The sequence below is a fragment of the Lycorma delicatula genome, chromosome 1 (assembly GCF_047948215.1).
Source record: "Lycorma delicatula isolate Av1 chromosome 1, ASM4794821v1, whole genome shotgun sequence".
Classification (NCBI taxonomy): Eukaryota; Metazoa; Arthropoda; class Insecta; order Hemiptera; family Fulgoridae; genus Lycorma; species Lycorma delicatula.
In genome coordinates, this window is record NC_134455.1 from 349,365,139 (window position 1) to 349,386,374 (window position 21,236).

General features: G+C 29.3%; 1 protein-coding gene across 1 annotated transcript in view; it reads right to left on the minus strand.

Annotated features, from left to right (window-relative positions):
- The window catches only part of LOC142334455 (uncharacterized), a 101,907-nt gene that overhangs the window by 48,138 nt on the left and 32,533 nt on the right, over nucleotides 1-21,236 (minus strand). The window contains exons 3-4 of the mRNA XM_075382480.1: nucleotides 10,040-10,177; nucleotides 556-722 (exon numbers count right to left, since the gene is read on the minus strand). Of these exons, the coding sequence (XP_075238595.1) occupies nucleotides 556-722; nucleotides 10,040-10,175 (303 nt within the window). The 5' untranslated portion in view covers nucleotides 10,176-10,177. The remainder of the gene's footprint in view (nucleotides 1-555; nucleotides 723-10,039; nucleotides 10,178-21,236) is intronic.

Sequence of the window (21,236 nt, forward strand, 5' to 3'; positions counted from 1 at the left end):
AAGTATTCACGAAAAATTACTTCATAAAATGAACCATTTTAGACCAAAAATTCATCTGCTTTGTTATTTAGTTAAAAGGATTTTAAAATAAACAATGATTAAATATAATTAAAAACTCTTTTCAAACATTATCTGAAGATGGAAGCTGAAAAATAATTTGCCAAGAACAGGAATATTTAAATTTTAATTAACTGTAAAAATTTTTTCTAGCATAACTTCCATATCAGTAGAAAAAGGCTGAACCTTATACATTCTCCACTGAATAAATTTTAATATGACATCATAACTAATTTCAGTCTTTCACAAGAAAGATATCTTGATATTGATCGATCAAACTGGAAACTGAAAAACTTTTAATGGAATTCTACTTACATTAAAATTAGATTACACAAAATAGTACAACTATAAATTATTTTAAAGAAAAAAAAAATCACCTGCATTCAATAGAAAGTGTATGCCAATTTTTAATGAATACCATTTTCAATATTCACACTTATATTTCAATATCACACATTATTAATTTTATTTTCTAAATAACAGAATTAAAATAATTACCTGATCGCCCTCTACTTGTACAGACAATATGCCGAGCTGAGCCAAAGCTGCATCGCCTTGCTGTGCCAGTTGACGCAGGCGAGTAGCAGCATCTCTTGGTATTGTGAATGTCACCCGTACAGAATTCCATGGCTCCACTTTGGCAACACGAAGCAACTCTCCGTTGCCTATATAAAATAACGAACATATTTTTATTTTTAATAATAATAAGCTTTCAAAGTGATGAATATAGAACCCTTTAAATAAATATAAAAACCAATTAACTAAAAATTAATATTAATTCCACATTTACTTAATCTCAATGATAGGAAAACCATTGCCAGAATTGAAATTTAAAAAAAATTAAGAAAATAATCTTACAATAAGGGACTCTGGTAAAATTGTAAACTGCAACCTTACGACCCAATTGTTTTCTAACCTTCATATCATCTCAGGAAATAGCATCCTGGAAATTGAAGGGAAAACTAAAAATAATGCAGAGTTATAATCATAAATCACTTCAAAAAATAACACCTTTACACAAAAATCCCAACCTCGATATGTATTAATAATACTATATTTATAAACGAAGGAGTATTCCATTTTAATTCAACAAATGATCAGTGTATCACTATTTTTCATTTTGATGATATTTGGTAATGATAACTACCCACCTTGTAGTGGCCAAAAAATTTTCCTGAGTAATAACTATTTTTTAACTTGCCAACAGGTTAAAACATCCATTTTTGTCACTTTTCCACGAGCTGCAGAGCATTCTTATTTTACATTGTACAGAGGGTGATAAGAGCTTTTTGGAAAGAGTAGAGATGGAACTTCATTTTAGTGTACTCAAAATTTATTTTATTACATAACCAAATCTTGTGTTGTTTACAGATTGTTGTTTTTTCATATTTTGGGCCCAAAATAAATAACGAAGGGCTTAGTGTAACAGACCTGTTTTTTACCTTGTAACTCTTAGTAGTAATTATAAAAAAAATTGGACTGTTATCAAGGGTCCTTCATTAAAAAAAAAAAAAATGGCCACCAAATTGTAATATTTTGAAAATGTCTCATTTTTGAGGCCCAAAAACCAAATGGACATTAAAACCATATGAAATTTATTTTGTTACTCAAAAATACTGATGTTATGTATTTTTTTCAGATTATAATAAAAATTACAACTAAACTCATTGGAGTGAATAAATTGATAATTAATAAATAGTCAATTACAAAATGATAAACAATTCAAATACATTAACAAGTTGTTCAATTCACTTTTATCTTATTTTACTCCTGCTAATGAAAGTTATGAATAAATCTTGCACTTTCTGAAAACAAACTTAACTAACATAACTTAGTGCTACAACCATTTTTTTATCGAGTAGAACTGATAAGTTCTCATTCATCTTTAATGCAATGTTGTGACCTCTTCCAGTAGTTGATAGAAAAAGCTCTGAAAGTGTGAGAATCTTTAAAATATTTTCCAGTTGAACCCATGTTTGATTATCCCTCAATGATTTCTTGAATGAAGTACCAGGACCCTGCGAATGGAAAAAGTGTATTCGTTGTTCCTTTTCATTTTCATGTATTTTGACTTCAATGACTTCGCCTAACCACCATTGCCATCGTATATGCAGCAGACATAATTTTTACATTTTGGCTTTGGTAAACCTATCAAGCAATCAGAAACACTAATGTCCTTATGTACTGATACTAATGTAAATGTTTCTGATTCAGAGGTTGCCCGGACTTTCAGAATACATTTCTTTCATTTTTTCATGTTTAGCCTTTGGGAATTACTGTTCACATATTACTTCAGAGGATGAATGATGATGATATGCATGAATGTAAATGAAGTATAATAGTCTTGTACAGTCTCAGTTCAACCATTTCTGAGATGTGTGGTCAACTGAAACCCAATCACCAAAGAACACCATCCATGATCTAGTATTCAAATCCATATAAAATAACTGCCTTTACTAGGACTTAAACGCTGGAACTTTCAACTTCCTAATCAGCTGATTTGGGAAGACATGTTCACCACTAAACCAACCAGTGGGTCCAGAATACATTTCTATTTGTTGGAACATAACTGTGGAAGGTTCTTGTTTCTGGGACTGTTGTGATTGCCTGATAATTAGAACTGAGGTATTCTTTAGTCTCTTGACATCTTTATTGAAGAAGAAAATAAATGTTATATTTTTAATATTGTCTTTGCAATAATTGTACATTTCAGAAGGTGTAACACGATTTGATTGTTGACTGTACTTTGAAGGCTTGTCACAGTCCTTTTTATATTTCCACCACTACCATCAGACAGTCCTTTTCCATGGAAAAAAGCCATTCAGCAGCGATTTCAAAATCTTCTTGATGGTAGCACACATCAGTTTTAATGTGTTCTTGATTGTACTATGCACATAAGTTTTTGCTCAGTGATATGACTGGACTTCATCCTGTATCACAAAAGGAAAATTTTGAGAGAAGACAGGGAGTCTTCTCTCAAAATTTTCCTTTTAAATACATTAACCCTCCCACAAGTTTTCCTTTTTAATGTTGAGGAATTAGCTTGTTTCTTTGCACCAAAATGATCTTTTTAGATTATTAAAATTTTCAGTAAGATTATTTAAATACTCTTGAAATGTAAGAATTTGAGTATTTAATTTACAACATTCAACAGAAACTAACTGTTTGAAGATAATTTCAGAATCAAAGTCATCCCAACTCTCTTGCAGTAATCTGAACACTTCATTAGTGCCTGGACATTTTTCACACTGTGACAGCATGCATGTTTCATTTTCTATAACACATATGATGGTTGAAAGGAGAATTTTATAATCAAATTTCATTTTTAGAGCAGATAAGAGTTTTACCATCTGGTGGGTGACGCATACACAAACAGATTAAGTACCTAACCCATCAGCCAGAACACAAAATTTAGGTCTTAGATTAGCAAATTTTGAAAACCCAATTTTTAAATTATGTTTTTCTTTGAAGGCTGTACACAATTCTTTTAAGTTACATAAGATAAGCCTTTTTTGAATATTTATTTTCTTCCAGTCAGCTTGTCTTACAGACACAATCCTTCTTGCCTGGCATCATTCGACTGTGCTCATCATTCTGGTAAAAAATTTGGACATATTTTAATAACATTTTCATCAATTACGTGACTGGGTTTTTTTTGTGGATTTGTGGCAAAATTCCACTTGTTTTAACTAATTGTTTGGATTGACAGGCTAAGTACTGACTAACACTAAACTCATTTTTAATTTTTTGAATGCTCCAGCCGCTTGGTAATTAACTTAAAATATTGATTTTTTCCTGGGTTGATGAAACTGTTTTCATTTTATCCTTTATTTTAACGATTCATTCTTCATAATCCCTACCTGAACTGGCATAATTTTGTGGTGCTAAACTGGTTTCTTCTGTAGAAATATTTAAATCAAAGGTATCGTTTAAATTACTGGTAACTTGACTCGGCTATTTTTGTAACTTTATTTTTTTTAAATAAAGTCCTTTGTGGTACTCAATAATTTTTTAACCTTCCTTAACGAGAGAAATGCTAAGTGTTGAACAAGCTTTATTCACAGACTCGACTATAACACATCGAGGCTCAAATAAATCTTGACATTCCGGTTTGCTTTCTGTATCATCATGTGGTTTTGCATTTTGTTTAAGCATTTTGTACACATTGCTCTGCCTGGAATTAATTTTAATTTTGGATTGCTTGTTGAGTGTCAAAGATATTTTTCTCAAAGAAATTTCTTAACCAGTTAAGTATGGCAGCTAAATGGGTCAGAGCAACTTTTCCCATTAATATGAAAATATTTATCTAAATATTCAGTTTTATGAAAATTACAGATAATTTTTTATTTCAGTACATCCACTTCTTAAAGATATCAATGTTATTTGCAGTTCAGTAAACTAAAATATCATGTAATACTGAAGATCTATTGCAAGTCAATTAGTAACATACTGTTTCAGTGTGAATGCCAATTAAACTCTCCATAATCTGTTTTTATAAAATGCAAGGTTTCTTACAATAATACAGTTTGTATAAGTTATAAAACTGCCAACTGTACCTTACTTTGTTTCATCAGTATCTCTACAGCTAAAATAAAAATTTATCTAATTAATAATATTAAAAATAACAGAAATCGCATAAAAGAGAAATTCACTGCTAATAAAATTACTCTATAAACAAGTGTACATTACCTAACCACAATATTAACACTAGCAACAATTCAATATATCACACTGAAATCAAAACAGTAGCTGAGCCTTCTGCAATGTTTACATTGAGGATTATGCAAACATTCATGTTCATGTATGCCTATTCACTTTGTGTTTAAACATGAGTTTGTGTGTACGAGTAATACTTTAAGTAACAAATTATCTAGAATATAAGCTACTTCATTATAAACATATCAAAATATTTTATATAATAGACCTACATTATTTGAAAAAATACATGCTGTGGATTTATGGGATACATTGTTCACAGTTAGAAGAAATAGTGTTTTTAGGGGTTTTGATGACTTCATTACTCATCAACCCTTTTGAGTAACAAAATAAATTTTATATGGTTTTAAAGTATATAAAAAGTACTTACTGCTGTAAACATTTCAGATTTTTGCCACCTGTCCTACATGTGGTTTTTGGGCCCTACAAATGAGATATTTTCATAATCTTACGATTTGGTGGCCATTTTTTTTTAATGAAGGACACTCAGTAACAGTCTAATTTTTTTTATAAGTACTACTAGTACCTAAGAATTAAAAGGCAAAAAATCAGGCCTGTTACCCTAAGCCCTAAAGCCTGAATTCTAGATAGTGGATACCGGATCCACTATCAAGTATTCAAAACTCTCAACTTCGAAATCCACTGATTTGTGATGACAAGTTCACTACTAGACTAGCCCGGTGAGAAGACCAATATACTGCACTGAAGGCCGGTTTTATTAAATTAGCTATGAAAAAAAGCATGTGCCATTTTCATTAAGGATTGTGTCATAGCCTTGATATTTTTTGTCAAAATTCAAGCACCCTAAGCACCCAAAGGGACTCCAGAGCATTTGCTAAATTCTATTTTTCTATGTTTACTGCTGTGTTCCAATACTTATTTATATTATATAAATCAAAATGTGAATGTCCATGCATTTTCTTTGTAGAAAGGACACTAGGAAAGTTTGGCAGTAAGACTTTATTTTTTTTACAATTTTTCAAAATAATTTCCCATACATACTATATACTTCTCCAGTCTTCAAAGAAACTCTGCCATATTTTATGAGAAATCTTAACACACTCCATTATCCCAAACCTTTAGTAGGTCATACTCTCTTGTAAAGTACCTCCCTTTCAGTCTTCAGCTGCGGGAATAGTGTGAAGTCAAATGGAGCAAAGTTAGGGCTGCAGAGAGGGTGCTCTAACAGTTCCAGTGCTGGCCAAATACTTGGAGCAAACTTTAGAGAGGTGCACTGGAGCGTTAACATGGTAAAGAAACCAGATGTCCATTCCTGAATTTGGAGACAGCTTCTTGAGAGCTTTGATAACTTTAGTCAGGAATTCCTCGACATACCGCCTCCCTGTAACTGTTTTCTGAATTTTTAACACACCTAGCTCTAAAACTCCTCTCACACTAAAAGATGTGGTCATCATTCTCTTCTTTACTAATTTGTTTTTTTGAACAGCCATGGGGCTTTCCTCATCATCACAATAGTACTTTCATAACATTACAGTCAAGTTTTGTCATATGTTCACAATATTATTTGCATAGAAGATTTCCCATTTTCAAACTTCTTCGGGATTCTCTGCGCCATGAAACATGATCAGCCATCTGATTATCAGTCGAGTTGTGCAGCACCTAAAGGTTACAAAGCTTTTTAACTTGAAGGTGATCTCGCAGAACATCAAAAACTGCTGATGCATATGACCAAGGACACCTCTATTTGGTGGTAAATCATCGCCTGTCTGTCTCAGCCATTTTTCCCTCAGTCACAAAGACAGTTGACCTGATCTTGGAGAGTCGTCAAGGGCAAAATTTCCTCTTTCAAACTCTCAGTACTGCCTAAATAGTGTTATACAATGAGAACAATCCTCTCCGAGGACAAGTCATTTCCACTAAACACTGATCAACACTTAACCCACAAGCAAAATTGCACAGTATTCAGTTTTTGCCTGTAACACTGATCAACACTTAACCCACAAGTAAAATTGACCGGTATTCAGTTTCTGACTGCGATATTACCATCTCTTTTCACTTAACACAGCTAAAAAGCAAATGACACAGAGACAGTAACTAGAGTGGCTATAATGCAGGGTGGAAGCTGTCTAAACATGCAATAATAACTTGTAACCACCTCTGATGAACTGTTCCAATTGCAAAACCTTCCTTAGTCCTATTTGTACAAATGTACACCTTAAAATAAGGAAACATAGGGCCAATTTAATGGTTATTTTAAAAATGCATTTAATAAACTTTCAGAAAGAATGTAACACTTAAACTGATCCAATTTATCGATTATGTGTAAACTTAAACTGAGTTTTTATAGTATCATTCTTTGTTTAATAACAACTTTGAGCTGCTGAATACATCTTCTACAAAAATTTAGTAGTTCCTGGAAATTAAATTTAGAAATTAGACATCTTTATTGTATGAAAATTCATCTATCAAAATCCAGTACATAGATCTAGAGATGTTTTTGTATAGCTAGGCAAGCAATGTAAATTTATACAGCTAGCACCACTATATATTAGACAGGATAAAAAATAAATTCTTCTACATTGATATTGTCCTCTTCAAAGTAGTCCCACGTAGATGTGACACACTTATGCCAGTTCCTTCCAATTCTCAAAACATTTGTGAAAAGAATTTCTTTGTATAACTAAGTTCTTTTACAATTTTTTCTTTATTTCATATTTCTTTTCAAATAGCTCTCCTTTCAATGCTTTCTTAATCAGTGGAAACAAGAAAAAGTTGCAGGGTGCCATGTCTGGAGAATATGGAGGATGCAGCATCTGTATGGTGTTATTTTTGGTTAAATAAAAAGTAACTAATACTCTCTGTTGACTGTACAAACTTGTGTTAAGAGTTTATAACGGATGATACCACTGAAAAAACTGAGGAGAACCTAAATTAATCCAGCAACTCAGCGTGTTTTTTTTTTCTTGGTATTAATTCATTAGGAAGCTTCCAGTGGGATGAATGGACCTTTGTTACTTACTACGACACAAATAATTCTGAATCATAAGTGTCAGCTGACAATTAATACATGACAGTTTTAAGATGTACCTTATTGTTAACAAAAGGATTAATCTTTTGTTAAGTTGTTCCCAACTTCAACAGTTGGGAATAACAAATTTTAAATACTGCTACTCATTTAGGTCCTGAACAGAAGGTCTGAAGAGTTGAGCCATAAGAGATTCCCAACTCTTCAGGACCTTCTCTAATAGTAATCAGATGATTGCTGATAACTATATTCTTTTATTTTGTTTATATTTTCTTTGGTTGTAAATGTGTTAGGATGTGCAACTTTTTTGTTGTCTTCACAGCCTTCTTGAAACTATTTGTACTACTCGTAAACCCTTGGAAATCTTTTGGCTGGCCAGGATAACATCCTAGCCAAAAGTTGTGTCTAACATCTTAACCATTTCACTGTAGTTAATTATTCTAATTTTAATGCAAATTCTTTGTTCCATAATTTTCAAATACAATAAACTGCTGCTAGTAATAAAATATGTCATTACTCTGTTGCCAAATTTTAAACACACGTTTAATATGGCTCAAAATACTGATGATATACATTATAGGCAGTGCTGCCATTGTACATGGAAAAGATGAACGCAGTCAAAAAGACAATTAGAAAATTTTTTTATCACATCTTGAAACATGCATAAGTTTTGTTGAATGTATATTGTTTAACTATTTAAAACCTGAAACTAAACTAAACCTAAAACCTGAAATTAAACCCTCTTACTTCTATTTGGACCCATTGCCATGATGTCTGTGCAGGACTACGCTTGAAAGGCAAACCATGTTAATAAAATTTGTGAAATGAACTTGTTTTAACCAGCATTATAATTTTACATGGTTGAAATCTTAAGTCTAGTCACCTCAAATGATTATCGATGGGCTGCTTCCTCTTGCTGAAAAATAAAATTTTGGGCATTTATTTACTCGGTATGAAAAAACATGGTGCTCTTCTCTTTTAATGTAACTTTGTTATAAATCTGAATAAGTCTAGTGATGTATCAGCAAAATATTACAACAGACAAAATTGAAATTGTAAATTCTTTCCTTGCAAGGTTTCTCTTCGTTTTCAACAGAATATGAGAAATTCCAAACATCCTTTTTATAAAACTGTTTATAACTTAATAGAATAAAGGATGTATCATAACAAAGAGTTTCAAGGAATAAAAAGTTACAGCAAACATGATTTATAGAAATATCTTTTACACTTATTATAGGGGTTTTTCTTTTTCCAATTTTGCAGCAACATTTTTAAAAATTGTATTCAATGAGAGCAAATATAAGTAAAAAAAAAAAAAAAAAATTAAATTCAAAATAAAGCAACAGGTTAAGTTTTTCAGACAAATAAGAACAGATGAATGAGGTAAGCCACTTGACCGCCAGACATCTTTTATCCTTCACAATGCTGTTAAACTTTAATCAGATTTTGTAATACTAACCATTTTATCAGATAAGGATTGTTTTTTTTTTTGGCAGGCAGATAGAAAGTCTAATTTATCATTTTTCTTGTTGACTATTTTGTTAAAGAAGTACAATTATCTATCTTTCTTAGGCTCATCGTAACTAGATCACATATGTTTCAGGTATATTTCTTTTTCAAAACTCGCTGAATTGATAAGTTTTGAAAATGGAATATATCTGAAACACATCAACATGTGATTTAATTATGACGATCTTAACAGAAAAAAAATTTTAATAATAATTTATTGTTAACTTCATCTGGGTCACTTAAATGCTTGTTGAAAAATGTCAAGTCTACAATCACAAGAAACTTCTTTAACAATCTGTATAACCACCTCACTAATCTAAAATCTAAAAATCTGACAACCTGAAAACGTGAGATACTGAATAGCTTCTATGCAGTCAATTACTGCCCTACGTTCTTCATTCAATTACTCGGTTACTACATTCTTTACCTTTCACCTTCTATCATCATGAATGCAGTTTTTATAATCTGTTTCAAATTATACATCAAAAGATCTGTTTTCCTAAACTAATTTAACATATCCATTTTAAATCTATTCTACAAAATTTTAAATAAGAAAAAATAAACTAAAAATTATTACGAGTTGATAAAATTAAAAGCAGTGGACACAAAATAATAGATAAATTTATACAATAACCTCAAGTGTCAAATCCAAATTATGAACGTATAGGATTTTTAAACAAACATATATACTGATTTATTAAATAAAGGCATCTAAATGCACATGAATTAAATTATATAAAACATTATCTTAAAATATGAACTAAAAATTACCTTTACAGAGTAAATTGCGTAATTTCTGGATGATCTTTTTAAACTTGAGAGGGAAAAGTGGATCCTTCAAATCTCCCTCACAAGTGACAACAGTCTCCACTAAATGATATTTTCCACCATCACTGTCTGCAGCCATTTCTGAAATTCATTAAGTTTCAATTAAAATCCAAGAATTAAATTAATACCAGCAAAATACATTCTGATTAGTAAATTATTTTAACTGTTTCATTTAATGTGAAGCTACATGAAAAAAAAAAAAAAAAGGCAAACAATTCAGTTTCAAATGAATAGAATTTATTCTTTCAAGGACACTTTAAAAAACCTTATCAGCAGAATACAACTTTCTAAGCCGAATAATGAAACATTTTTCTTATCGCTTGAATTTAAACTCAACTGTTAAATTTTATACACATGTATAAAGACAAATTATGTTTAAATCATTAGCTACGAAACTGGTAAATTAATCAAGATGAGTTTTGAATATATCTGTTCCATTGTTGCTTATATTTTGTGTGCATATTATTTTATTGATCTTCATGCTCAGGGCCACATATCAAAGTTAATAATCATCAGATGAGACATGAAGGCTTTTAACTATGTGAACATTTTTTGTACCTGAAATAAACATAACATACTTCTGTTAAAAGTAATTTTTCTAATGTGTTCTCAATGAATAATGTTAAATATTAAATAAACAAATCTGCAATAGAGATAATAATTTGCATTTTAAGTAACTTAAAAAAAAGAGAAGAAATTTTCAGAAGCATGAAACATATTTTGAAACAGAAACACCAAAAGTTTCTCTAAAAAGATGATAATCTAATAAATAGTCAAATCTAAGTGAATGAATTCTCTGGAGGCAATGATTTTCATTTCACTTACAGAGATGTCCTAGTTAACCAGTTTTCCATTTATGGGTTCAGTAACTAATTTTTAAACTTGCAGAAGTCTTTTGCACAAATAAATATTTAAAGTCGCTATGAATACATTAAATTAATAGCAAACTCCATGTAAACTTTCTCAACACAAACTCAGACCTTCTAATCGGTACAAGATTGGTGTTATACCTTCCAAGTAACACTAAGAGTATAAAAACGTAACTAAGTTTAATAAAACTCACCAAATTATTGGCAAGCTCATTATAAATGTAACTTTTGAATACTTTTTGAGTACATTGATTCATCATGAAGTATTTAAATACCAGTCATATAATGTTCTTTGTAATAAGTTAAAAGTGGCAGATGCGCAGATTTTAACAACTCATTTCTAAATTTACCTTTTCATTTTTATAAGTGTGTAATTACGTTTATATTTATAAATTAATATTTTAAGATATGATAAAAAACCTGTGAAATATATTATGTTCAACTATACTAATAAAAATATAAATAAAATAGTTAACACCTAAATTAGTGAAATAAACATAACATAGTGATTTAACATAATAAATTAGTGAAACTATAATACTATAGTTATAGTATATTTTTTAGAATGGTAAATGGTTTAGCAAAATGTTTCAATCATATTAAAATTACATCACAAAATAAATTTAATAACAGTTGCATATATAAAATTAGTTATAATGAATGTAAAGAAAAATACATTGGTAAAACTAAATATCTTAAAACCAGATTTTAAAACATTTGAGAGCTTGCATATGAATAAATGAAAGAACTGTTAAATTTTACTGATCATCTTCTTACAAATAAAAGTACATAACAAACACAGATAAATAATTAAGGAATATTAAAAATAAATGAACTAATATAATTTACACAAACATTACACATTACATTTACACTTTTTTTAACATAACATAATTTACTTATAAATGAAGAGGTAATTTTAAAACTTGTGAATTGTTTAAATCGGCACACCTGTCTTGTTAGCTGGCTTAGTCGTAACAATTTTTAATTCAGTTGACCACAACAACTATCAGTTTTTAACTTATGATGAACATAGTGCATTATCTGAGATAGTATTTAAAAAACTGATCATGAATTAATGTATGTAAAAAGTGCTTATTATGTAAACTGAAAGCTTACATTGCTATTAATTTGGTGTGTTTATGATGGTTGTAACTGTTATTTGCAACACACTGGACCCAGCACAATCAACAAAAATAATAAAATGCTTTATGAAGCAGAATATACAATGTACTTATTAAAAAAAAAAAAAAAAAAACTGTATTCTAATAATTTAAGAAAATATAAAAATAAAAAGAAATCATTAACTATTATCATCAAACAAAAAAAAGCACAAATTATGAGCAATGTATTCATATAGCAAACACAAAGTGATACAATTATTTTAAATGCCTTTCTTTCTTACTCCTCTTTTGATTTACTATTTTCAACACCTTTTTTAAGTTCATAAATTTCATCAAATAAATTTTTCTCACAATTCAAAAATATTAATAATATTTTAATTATTTTCTGACTTCATCCTCAGTAACAAGCACTTTATTCTTGTTGCTCTTCTTAGTATGAATTTTGGTCGCCCACATTTATACAAGAGAAGATTTACATTTGTTATTTCATTACTGATTTATTGATATCATTAGAAATCAATAATTCATAATCTACTCTCCCACTCGGGAATGAAAGTTTGTTGTAATCATTGTTTCTAATTTCTTGTTAATTTTCTTTTTCTAAACTGAATCACAAATTTTTTTGTATATTTTTATTCCAAAACAAGATTTTTAAGTCGGTTTTCTAAGACAATTTTGCTTTTTATGTTGAACTTATAGCTTGGATTATAATGATTTGATACATTATTTTTAACAGACCTAATTATAAAATAAATAATTCTTTCCTGTAATGAATTTTAAAATTGTTCACAGCATCTCAGACTAACTTATTCTTTTTAGAAGGCAAATAACTAACGCAAAAAAGTTCTGGTTTGGCAAATTAGAGCTCGCACAGCAAACATTTGCTTAACATCAATATTTAACAATTATTTATTTATTTATCTACCTTTGAATAATTCCCTGTTATCCATGCTTTATTATTGTTGCTCTTGCAACCTATTAATAGAAGATTCATACATGAGAAAAATCTAGGGGTAAATTATATTTTCTAAAAGTTTTTTTGTGTGTCATTCATGTCCGTAAGAAAATATTTATCATACTCTTTGCTAAGTGTACACTTCTTTCTAAATAACAAAACCAGTAGATGACATAGTAATGGAACAGAGTGATTGAGGCGCACACAACATAAATCTCCTTAGCAATATGATATAAGTTATAAAGTTTTGATGTTATCTTACATGGGCGATTACAAGGAAAAAAATCCTATTAATAAAGGTCAAGCAGTTTCACTAATACAGCTTTTTATGCAGTAAAAATGACCATGCATCACAATTTGTCCTGATATTGTTTTTCAAATTTTAAGCAAAATAACATGTTGAATTTAATGGAGGTATATTCATTAAAAACAGTTATCTGGAAAGTCTAAAAAAATATCATCATTCTGTTGTGCATTTGCCGTTAAATATCTTTAATGTCCAAAAACTTAAAAGAATAAAATATTCCTGTTGTACTTGATATGCTGGGTAGAGCAGGAATTTTTATTTCCCGAGGAATAAAATCTATCGTATATATTCTAGAAAATGATACGGCTAATTTTTTTTAATCAAATGAAGGCAAAAAATTCCTCATAATTCAATCAAACTTGTAGTGAACCATGAATTCAAAGATGGTTTGAGCATGTTGAAGAAAAAAGAATGTAGGCCGCCAGACCTACCTCCTCAACACTCTTGAAAATAAAAGTGAAGATTTTTGAATTATTTTCACTAATAACTGCTTTGTGGAACTCACACATAAAATTAAAATAAGTACAACTCCATAGAGCATTACCTGCAATCAAGAATATTTAGTGATGAATTTGGAACTCATTAGAAAGTATGAAAATTCTTTCAAATATTGCAAACTTATCTAGAGATTATATATTAGTAAATTTGGAAATGAATTCATAAACAGATAAGTAAATATTTATGCAATGTTCAGCTGCTAATGCTTCTGATAATGATGCAGTCGTACGATCACAGAGTACAGCTAGTTACAATCACAATGCATGAGCCAATGATATCATTCAATAACCTAGAATGGGCCCGATGGCTGAAGGTTCCATCCAAACTGTTGTAAATTCATAATATTATCATCAACTTTAACATTTGGAGCATTTAATTTATCATTACCGAGGCGAAATGTAGTATTTTCGCATCAGTATTTAATTTCAATTCCATGAAACAGTAGCTTTAGATCAAATCAACTGAGTACACTGCGGCCTTTATTATGTATCTAATAATGATACAAAATTATGTGAATTTGTAACTATATTACAAATTTGCAATGTTTAAATAATGGATATAATTTTAAAAAATATGCACTGAATAAAAAGAAAAACAAAAAAAAAATATATATAGAAATAATCTAGCAAATTGTAACCTAGAAAGCAGTACATAATTATTTATATAAATATATTTTCAATTTATTAGTGCTTAATATTATTTTTTACATTCTGACAATGCAGAGATCTCTGCCACAGCGCTTAACAAATGAAATGAGAAAAGATAATATTAAGCAGTAGGGACAAACTGAGAATTCATTTTTGTAAATAAGAATACAAAATTAATGTGACAATGATGTCATCAAGATATAACAAACAGTAATAAAAACTGTCAATAAAATAAAAAAATAAAAAATAAGAAATGCAATTAATAAATACAATTTCAATACAAAACAGCATAAAATCCGATAAAAAATTTTTACAAAATAATTAACATATTTGTAGTTGAGCAAGCATACATAAAATTTCATGAATGACAATTAAAAATAAGATTTAAACATATTAAAAATAAACCTGAGCTATCAAATGTAGCTGAACATTTATTAAATTTCAAACTTAGAAAAATTAATATGTAGAACAACATGGCAATTTTAGAATATTACAATACAACAGACATTTAATTAGAAAATAATACATTAATAATCATAAAGTTGACTGTAACATTATGAAGCATTAAACAATATTTGACAACTAACAACAGTTGGAAAGTGAAAAAAATGGAATAGAAGTGCCATCTACAATTGAAAGAATCAAACATCTTCCTAACAAACTCATTTTAAAACTATGACTGGTATAAAATAAGCTTCTATTATTTTATTATGTAATTTATAAAATTTCATTCTATTTGACTGAAAATGCACCGTAACAGTTTAAAAACACTATCAATACTATAAGGTGAGTAGTTGTTTTATTGATTTGGTAGTTCTACAGATGAAAAATCCACTGCAAAATGATGAATGTTTTTCCTGAAAATAAGTTTACATTGGTACTTACTTAAAAATTAGTGTAATTGTGTGTTGAATCAAAAACTGCAATATTATTGGTAGTCACAGGGACATAAACAAAATACAAATCACTGTTCAGGATAAACATGATAGCCGTCACTTTTGAAAAGATCAAATAAAATGAGAGCACTAATTTATCCTACATTTCAGTTTTTCATTAATATGAACATAATCTCCTTCGGCTAAAGTGTACAAAATAAAATTTACAACATGGAAATAAACATTTCAGCCACTTCATTTTTTAATTTCATTGGTTTTTCATATTCTACTGCAAGTATCAATGAATCAATTATTTTATAATTTATGTAAAAGTTGTTTAAAACTATTAATGGATTTTTTTTATTACCTGCTATATAATTAATATAAAATAAAATATTAATAAAGTGCTAGTGCTATATAAGAAACATGATAGTTCTACAGGAGTAATGTGTATCTCCAAAAAAATTCTGGAAATACACAATGACAATGCATAACTCTAAAATTTTATATTAAATCACAAATTTTTTCCCAGGGAATTAAAAACATTCCCTTTAATATTACTTGTAAAAGAAAATTAATGTTGAAAAATTAGTTTTTGAAGTTGTATAATTTTCAGGTTTCACCAACAAATTATTTATTTTAAAATTGAACTAACTAGGGCAGCCGATCAGCTTACAGCAAATTTTATTGATGCTCTTTTTCAGGGTGGTAGGAGGGAGGGGCCTCTATTTTAAATCCAAATTCTCTAACGAATGTTACAGTCTCATAATTGAGAGATATCGGGTCCACATCTCCATACTGCCTTTTCTTTCTTAACTTACCTGTTTCTTACATTTTCATTATAAGAGATGATTTATTATTATTATAATAATATTAATATTCTTAAAGCTCTAAGAAAACTGAATGAATTTCATGCTTGCTGATTATTATTTTACTTGTATTTAACAATCATAACCCAAAAAGTTTTATGAAAATGTGGGGGTAGGGATTACACAGGAATGGAGAATTAACACATTTTGTTTGACTAATCTTTAAAAAATTTAAATAAATAATTTATTAAAAAAAAAACCACATAAAATATAAACATTTAGCTTTGTTTATTAAAATACATTTACTTTAATTTTTTCAAGTTTTATAAACAAAAGTTTTTAAATAATTACTCAAATAAAATAGTAATCAGCTAACATGAAATTCACAGCTTTTTCTTCAGATTCATTTAAATTTAAATTTTATTATTATTATTATTATTAACAAAAACTGTACAATAAAAGCAATACTATAAAATAAAATGTACAGAAGAAAAACAGGTGAACTCCAAAAAAATGAAGGAAATATGGAAAGAAGCAAAAATGTCTAATAGGATGCTTGGAAAAAAATCATCCATGTTATTACATAAGAGTATGAACAGAAGGGGAATCATAGTGAAAGTATGAAATAGGTTTGGGAAGCAAAGAAGAACAAGCTGAACATCAAGTGAATTTTCTCCACGATTCAAAGAAAACCAGAACAAATATGAATGAAAAAAAAAATATATATATATTTTTTCTTCAATCTTGACTGGTTTGATGCAGCTCTCCAAGATTCCCTATCTAGTGCCATGCGTTTCATTTTGGTATACCCCTACATCTTACATCCCTAACAATTTATTTTACATATTCCAAACGTTGTCTGCATGCACAATCTTTCCCTTCTACTTGTCCCTCCAATATTAAAGCAACTATTCCAGGATGCCTTAATATGTGACCTATAAGTTTCTTCTTTTAATTATATTTTTCCAAATGCTTCTTTCATCAATTTGCCACAACACCTCTTCATTTGTCACTTCATCCACCCATCTGATTTTTAACATCTCCTATAGCAGCACCACATTTCAATAGGTTCTAATCTTTTCTTCTCAGGTACTCTGATTGTCCAAGTTTCACTTCCATGTAAAGCAATGCTCCAAACATATACTTTCAAAAATGTTTTCCTGATGTTTAAAATTAATTTTTGATATAAACAAATTATATTTCTGACTGAAGGCTCGTTTCACCTGTGCTATTTGGCCTTTTATATCGCTCCTGCTTTGTCCATCTTTAGTAATTCTACTTCCCAAATAACAAAATTCTTCTTCCTCTGTAATCTTTTCTCTTCCTATTTCTATATTCAGTGGACCATCTACATTATTTCTAATACATTACATTATTTTTGTTTTGTACTTATTTATTTTTATGTGGTAGATCTTGCGTAGGACATCATCCACACCGTTCATTGCTTCTTATAAATCTATTTTACTTTCAGCTATAATTACTATATCCTCAGCATATCGTAGCATCTTTATCTTTTCACCTTGCACTGTTGTTCCAGTTCTAAATAATTCTTTACATCATTATCTGCTAGTTCTATGTAAAGATTAAAAGGTAACAAGGATAAGGAACATCCTTGTCGGATTCCCGTTTTTATTATGGCTTCTTTCTTATGTTCTTCAATTATTACTGTTGCTGTTTGGTTTGTACTTAAAACTAATTTTTTTTTTAAATGCAGAAAATTTTATTCCAGTCTACATTATCGAATGCCTTTTCTAGGTCTATAAATGCCAAGTAGGTTGGTTTATTTTTCTTTAATCTTCCTTCTACTATTAATCTGAGCGCTAAAAGTGCTTCCCTTGTCCCCACACTTTTCCTGAAACCAAATTGGTCTTCTTCTAACAATTCTTCCACTCTCCTCTCAATTCTTTTGTACAGAATTTTAGTAAAGATTTTTGATGCATGACTAGTTAAACAATTGTTCTGCATTCTTCACATTTATCTGCTCTTGCTTTCTTGGGTATCATGACTATACCACTCTTTTGGAAGACTGATGGAACTTCTCCTTTTTCATAAATATTATACAGCAGTTTGTATAATCGATCTAATGCTTTCTCACCTGCACTGTGCAGTAATTCTGCAAGTTTCCCATCTATCCCAGGAGCCTTTCTGCCATTCAAATCTTTTAATTGCTATCTTAAATTCAGATCTCAGTATTGTATCTCCCTTTTCATCCTCTTCTTCCTCTATAACATCATTTTCTAATTCATTTTCCTCCACGTAACTCTTCAATATTTCCACCAACCTATCAACTTTCCTTTCGTATTATACATCGGTGTACCATCTTTGTTTAACACATTATTAGATTTTAATTTATGTACCACAAAAGTTTCCTTAACTTTCCTGTATGCTCCGCCTACCTTATCAATGATCATTTCTCCTTCCACTTCCAAATACTTTTCTTTAATCCACTCTTCTTTCGCTAGTTTGCACTTCCTATTTATAGTATTTTTTAATTGCTGATAGTTACTTTTACTTTCTTCATTATTAGCATTCTTATATATTTGACGTTCATTCATCAGCTGTAATATATCCTCCGATACCCAAGGTTTTCTACCAGTTCTCTTTGTTCTGCCTAAGTTCGCTTCTGCTGATTTAAGAATTTCCTGATTAAAATTTTCCCATTCTTCTTCTACATTTTCTACCTTATATATTTTACTCAGACCTCTTGCGATGTCCTCTTTAAAAATCTTCTTTATCTTTTCTTCCTCAAGCTTCTCTAAATTCCACAGATTCATCCGACATCTTTTCTTCAGGTTTTTAAACTCCAATCTACATTTCATTATCACTAAATTATGGTCTGTATCAATATCTGCTCCAGGGTAAGCTTTGCAGTCAATGAGTTGATTTCTAAATCTTTGCTTAACCATGATATAATCTATCTGGCTGTTTCCATGTGTCCATGTATATATATATATATATATATATATATATATATACATATACATATATTTATTTAAAAAATTTTAAAAACTGACAAGGAGTCTTGAACCTGATGCCTCACGATTACAAGATGCTCACTGCCTAGCTGCTGCTGTTACTGTGATTGTACAAATGTAAATAAGCTATTTGAATCCCTTGAAAATCCTTAAATGGAGTTTACTTTAAAAGTAAGTTTACTTTACTTTAATGGCAGCTTCCAAGTTGGAAGCTGCCATTCTGAATTTAGAGTATGGAGCCCCTTTCCTACCATTCTTCAAAAAGGCATCAATAAATTCTATTGTCTGTAAAACTGACTGATAGCCCTTTAAAGTATAGGAACTAATTAGTTAAAATTTTGAAGACTTTCAATTAAGAAAATAAAAACTTTATTTATGTTCTTAGTATGGCAATAAAATAAGACATTCAGTATTCTTGTTAAAGATATGAGGTAATTAATAAAAAAAGTTATATATATTTTTTATTATAATAATCAGTTTCAATCTTATATTTATATAAAAGAACATGCGAGTGTGTGATTTGTAATCAACGCCCAACAAAATTACAAAATTTAAATTGATGAAAATTTGTATACATGTTCTTCTTACAATGTAAATGCACACTATGAAAGGATTTTTTGAAATTCTAAGTTTAAAGAGTAAAATGGAACAATGAAATTTACTATTTTTAAATTTCCTGGTAACAAACAAAGATATCAACTTGATAATTGGTGTGTGTAATCTTCATGTGAATATCTAAAAATCAATTTCTAGATTTTTTTGAATTCGACCTTGAAAGGAGTGAAGAAATGTAAAAATCTTTTGAATAATGATTGCAAATGCTCCCCATTTTCGACTAAACCTAATGAGATATTCACTCGACTCTGGCGTGCAAATACTCTTCAGATAAATATCTAAAAACCATTTTCTGGTTTTTTGAATTTTAATATAACGCAGATTGTTTTTTACTTTTTTACAATTTTATGGTACCTCTATCGAATCAATCTAATGAGATTCAGTAAAATTGTGATAGTAATTTATGTTTATAATTCTGATTACAAATTTCATGAGTGATACCACAATGGGAAATCTAAAAAACAATTAGTGGGTCCTGTACTAACCAAACTGTTGATCTGAAGAAATTACAGTACGCTGATAGTTTCTATAAACTTATTTTTTATGTATCATTATTATTCTCACAAGCATGCATTTAAAGAACACAGGGAGTCTAGGAGGCAAAGTTCTCTGACTGGCTTCCCTGTTCGCAACAGGAAATGTGTAACCACATAGCATGGGGGAGTTAATATAATTAACTCATTAAATAAATAAGTAATTGGATAAGTTATTTTTATAAACAAAAAATGGTCTTCCGATATTTGAAATGTTTTTTCTATAAAATTAAATTTTTCTGATGTTTCATTTTTGTAGAGGACTCTTTAAATAAATTATTTATTGATTTATTAAATCAATGGTTAATAATAAGTTTATGTCTTTAAGCCAAATTAATAATTTTTCATTTTCAATGACAATTTTGTAGCATGTGAAAATGCCACGTCTGACCAGGATTTGAACCCAAGACCTCTGGATGAAAGGCCAAGATGCACCACTCACACCGTGGAGTATAATGAATCTGATGTAATTGCCTTAGGCAAACTATATGGAAATGAACAGTTTGTATATAAACAGTGATGAAAACATTTTGGGTTTCATATCCTTCTGTTAGACTTTTTTTTTGTATTTAAAATTTGCAAGATTAGGTATTTCCATAACAAATCTATAAGCAAAAATCACATCTGAACACTCTTTATTAAAAAAAAAAAACATTAACTTCACCTATTCTGTATACTTTATAAACTATTAGTACATTTTACTGTATTCGAATAATTTTATAAGTTTTCACAACTACAGATGATTGTAGGTGGATACAGATTTGTAGGTGATTTTTTAGACTATTTTCATGACACTAATAAAATTTACTTTCCATTAATTTATTTTTTAAGATTTATTTTCCACAATCAATTTAAAATTCATAACTTTAGCATCATATAGCCTTAATTACACCAATTTCAAATAAAATTTAATTTTCACAGTTTAATGCTCAT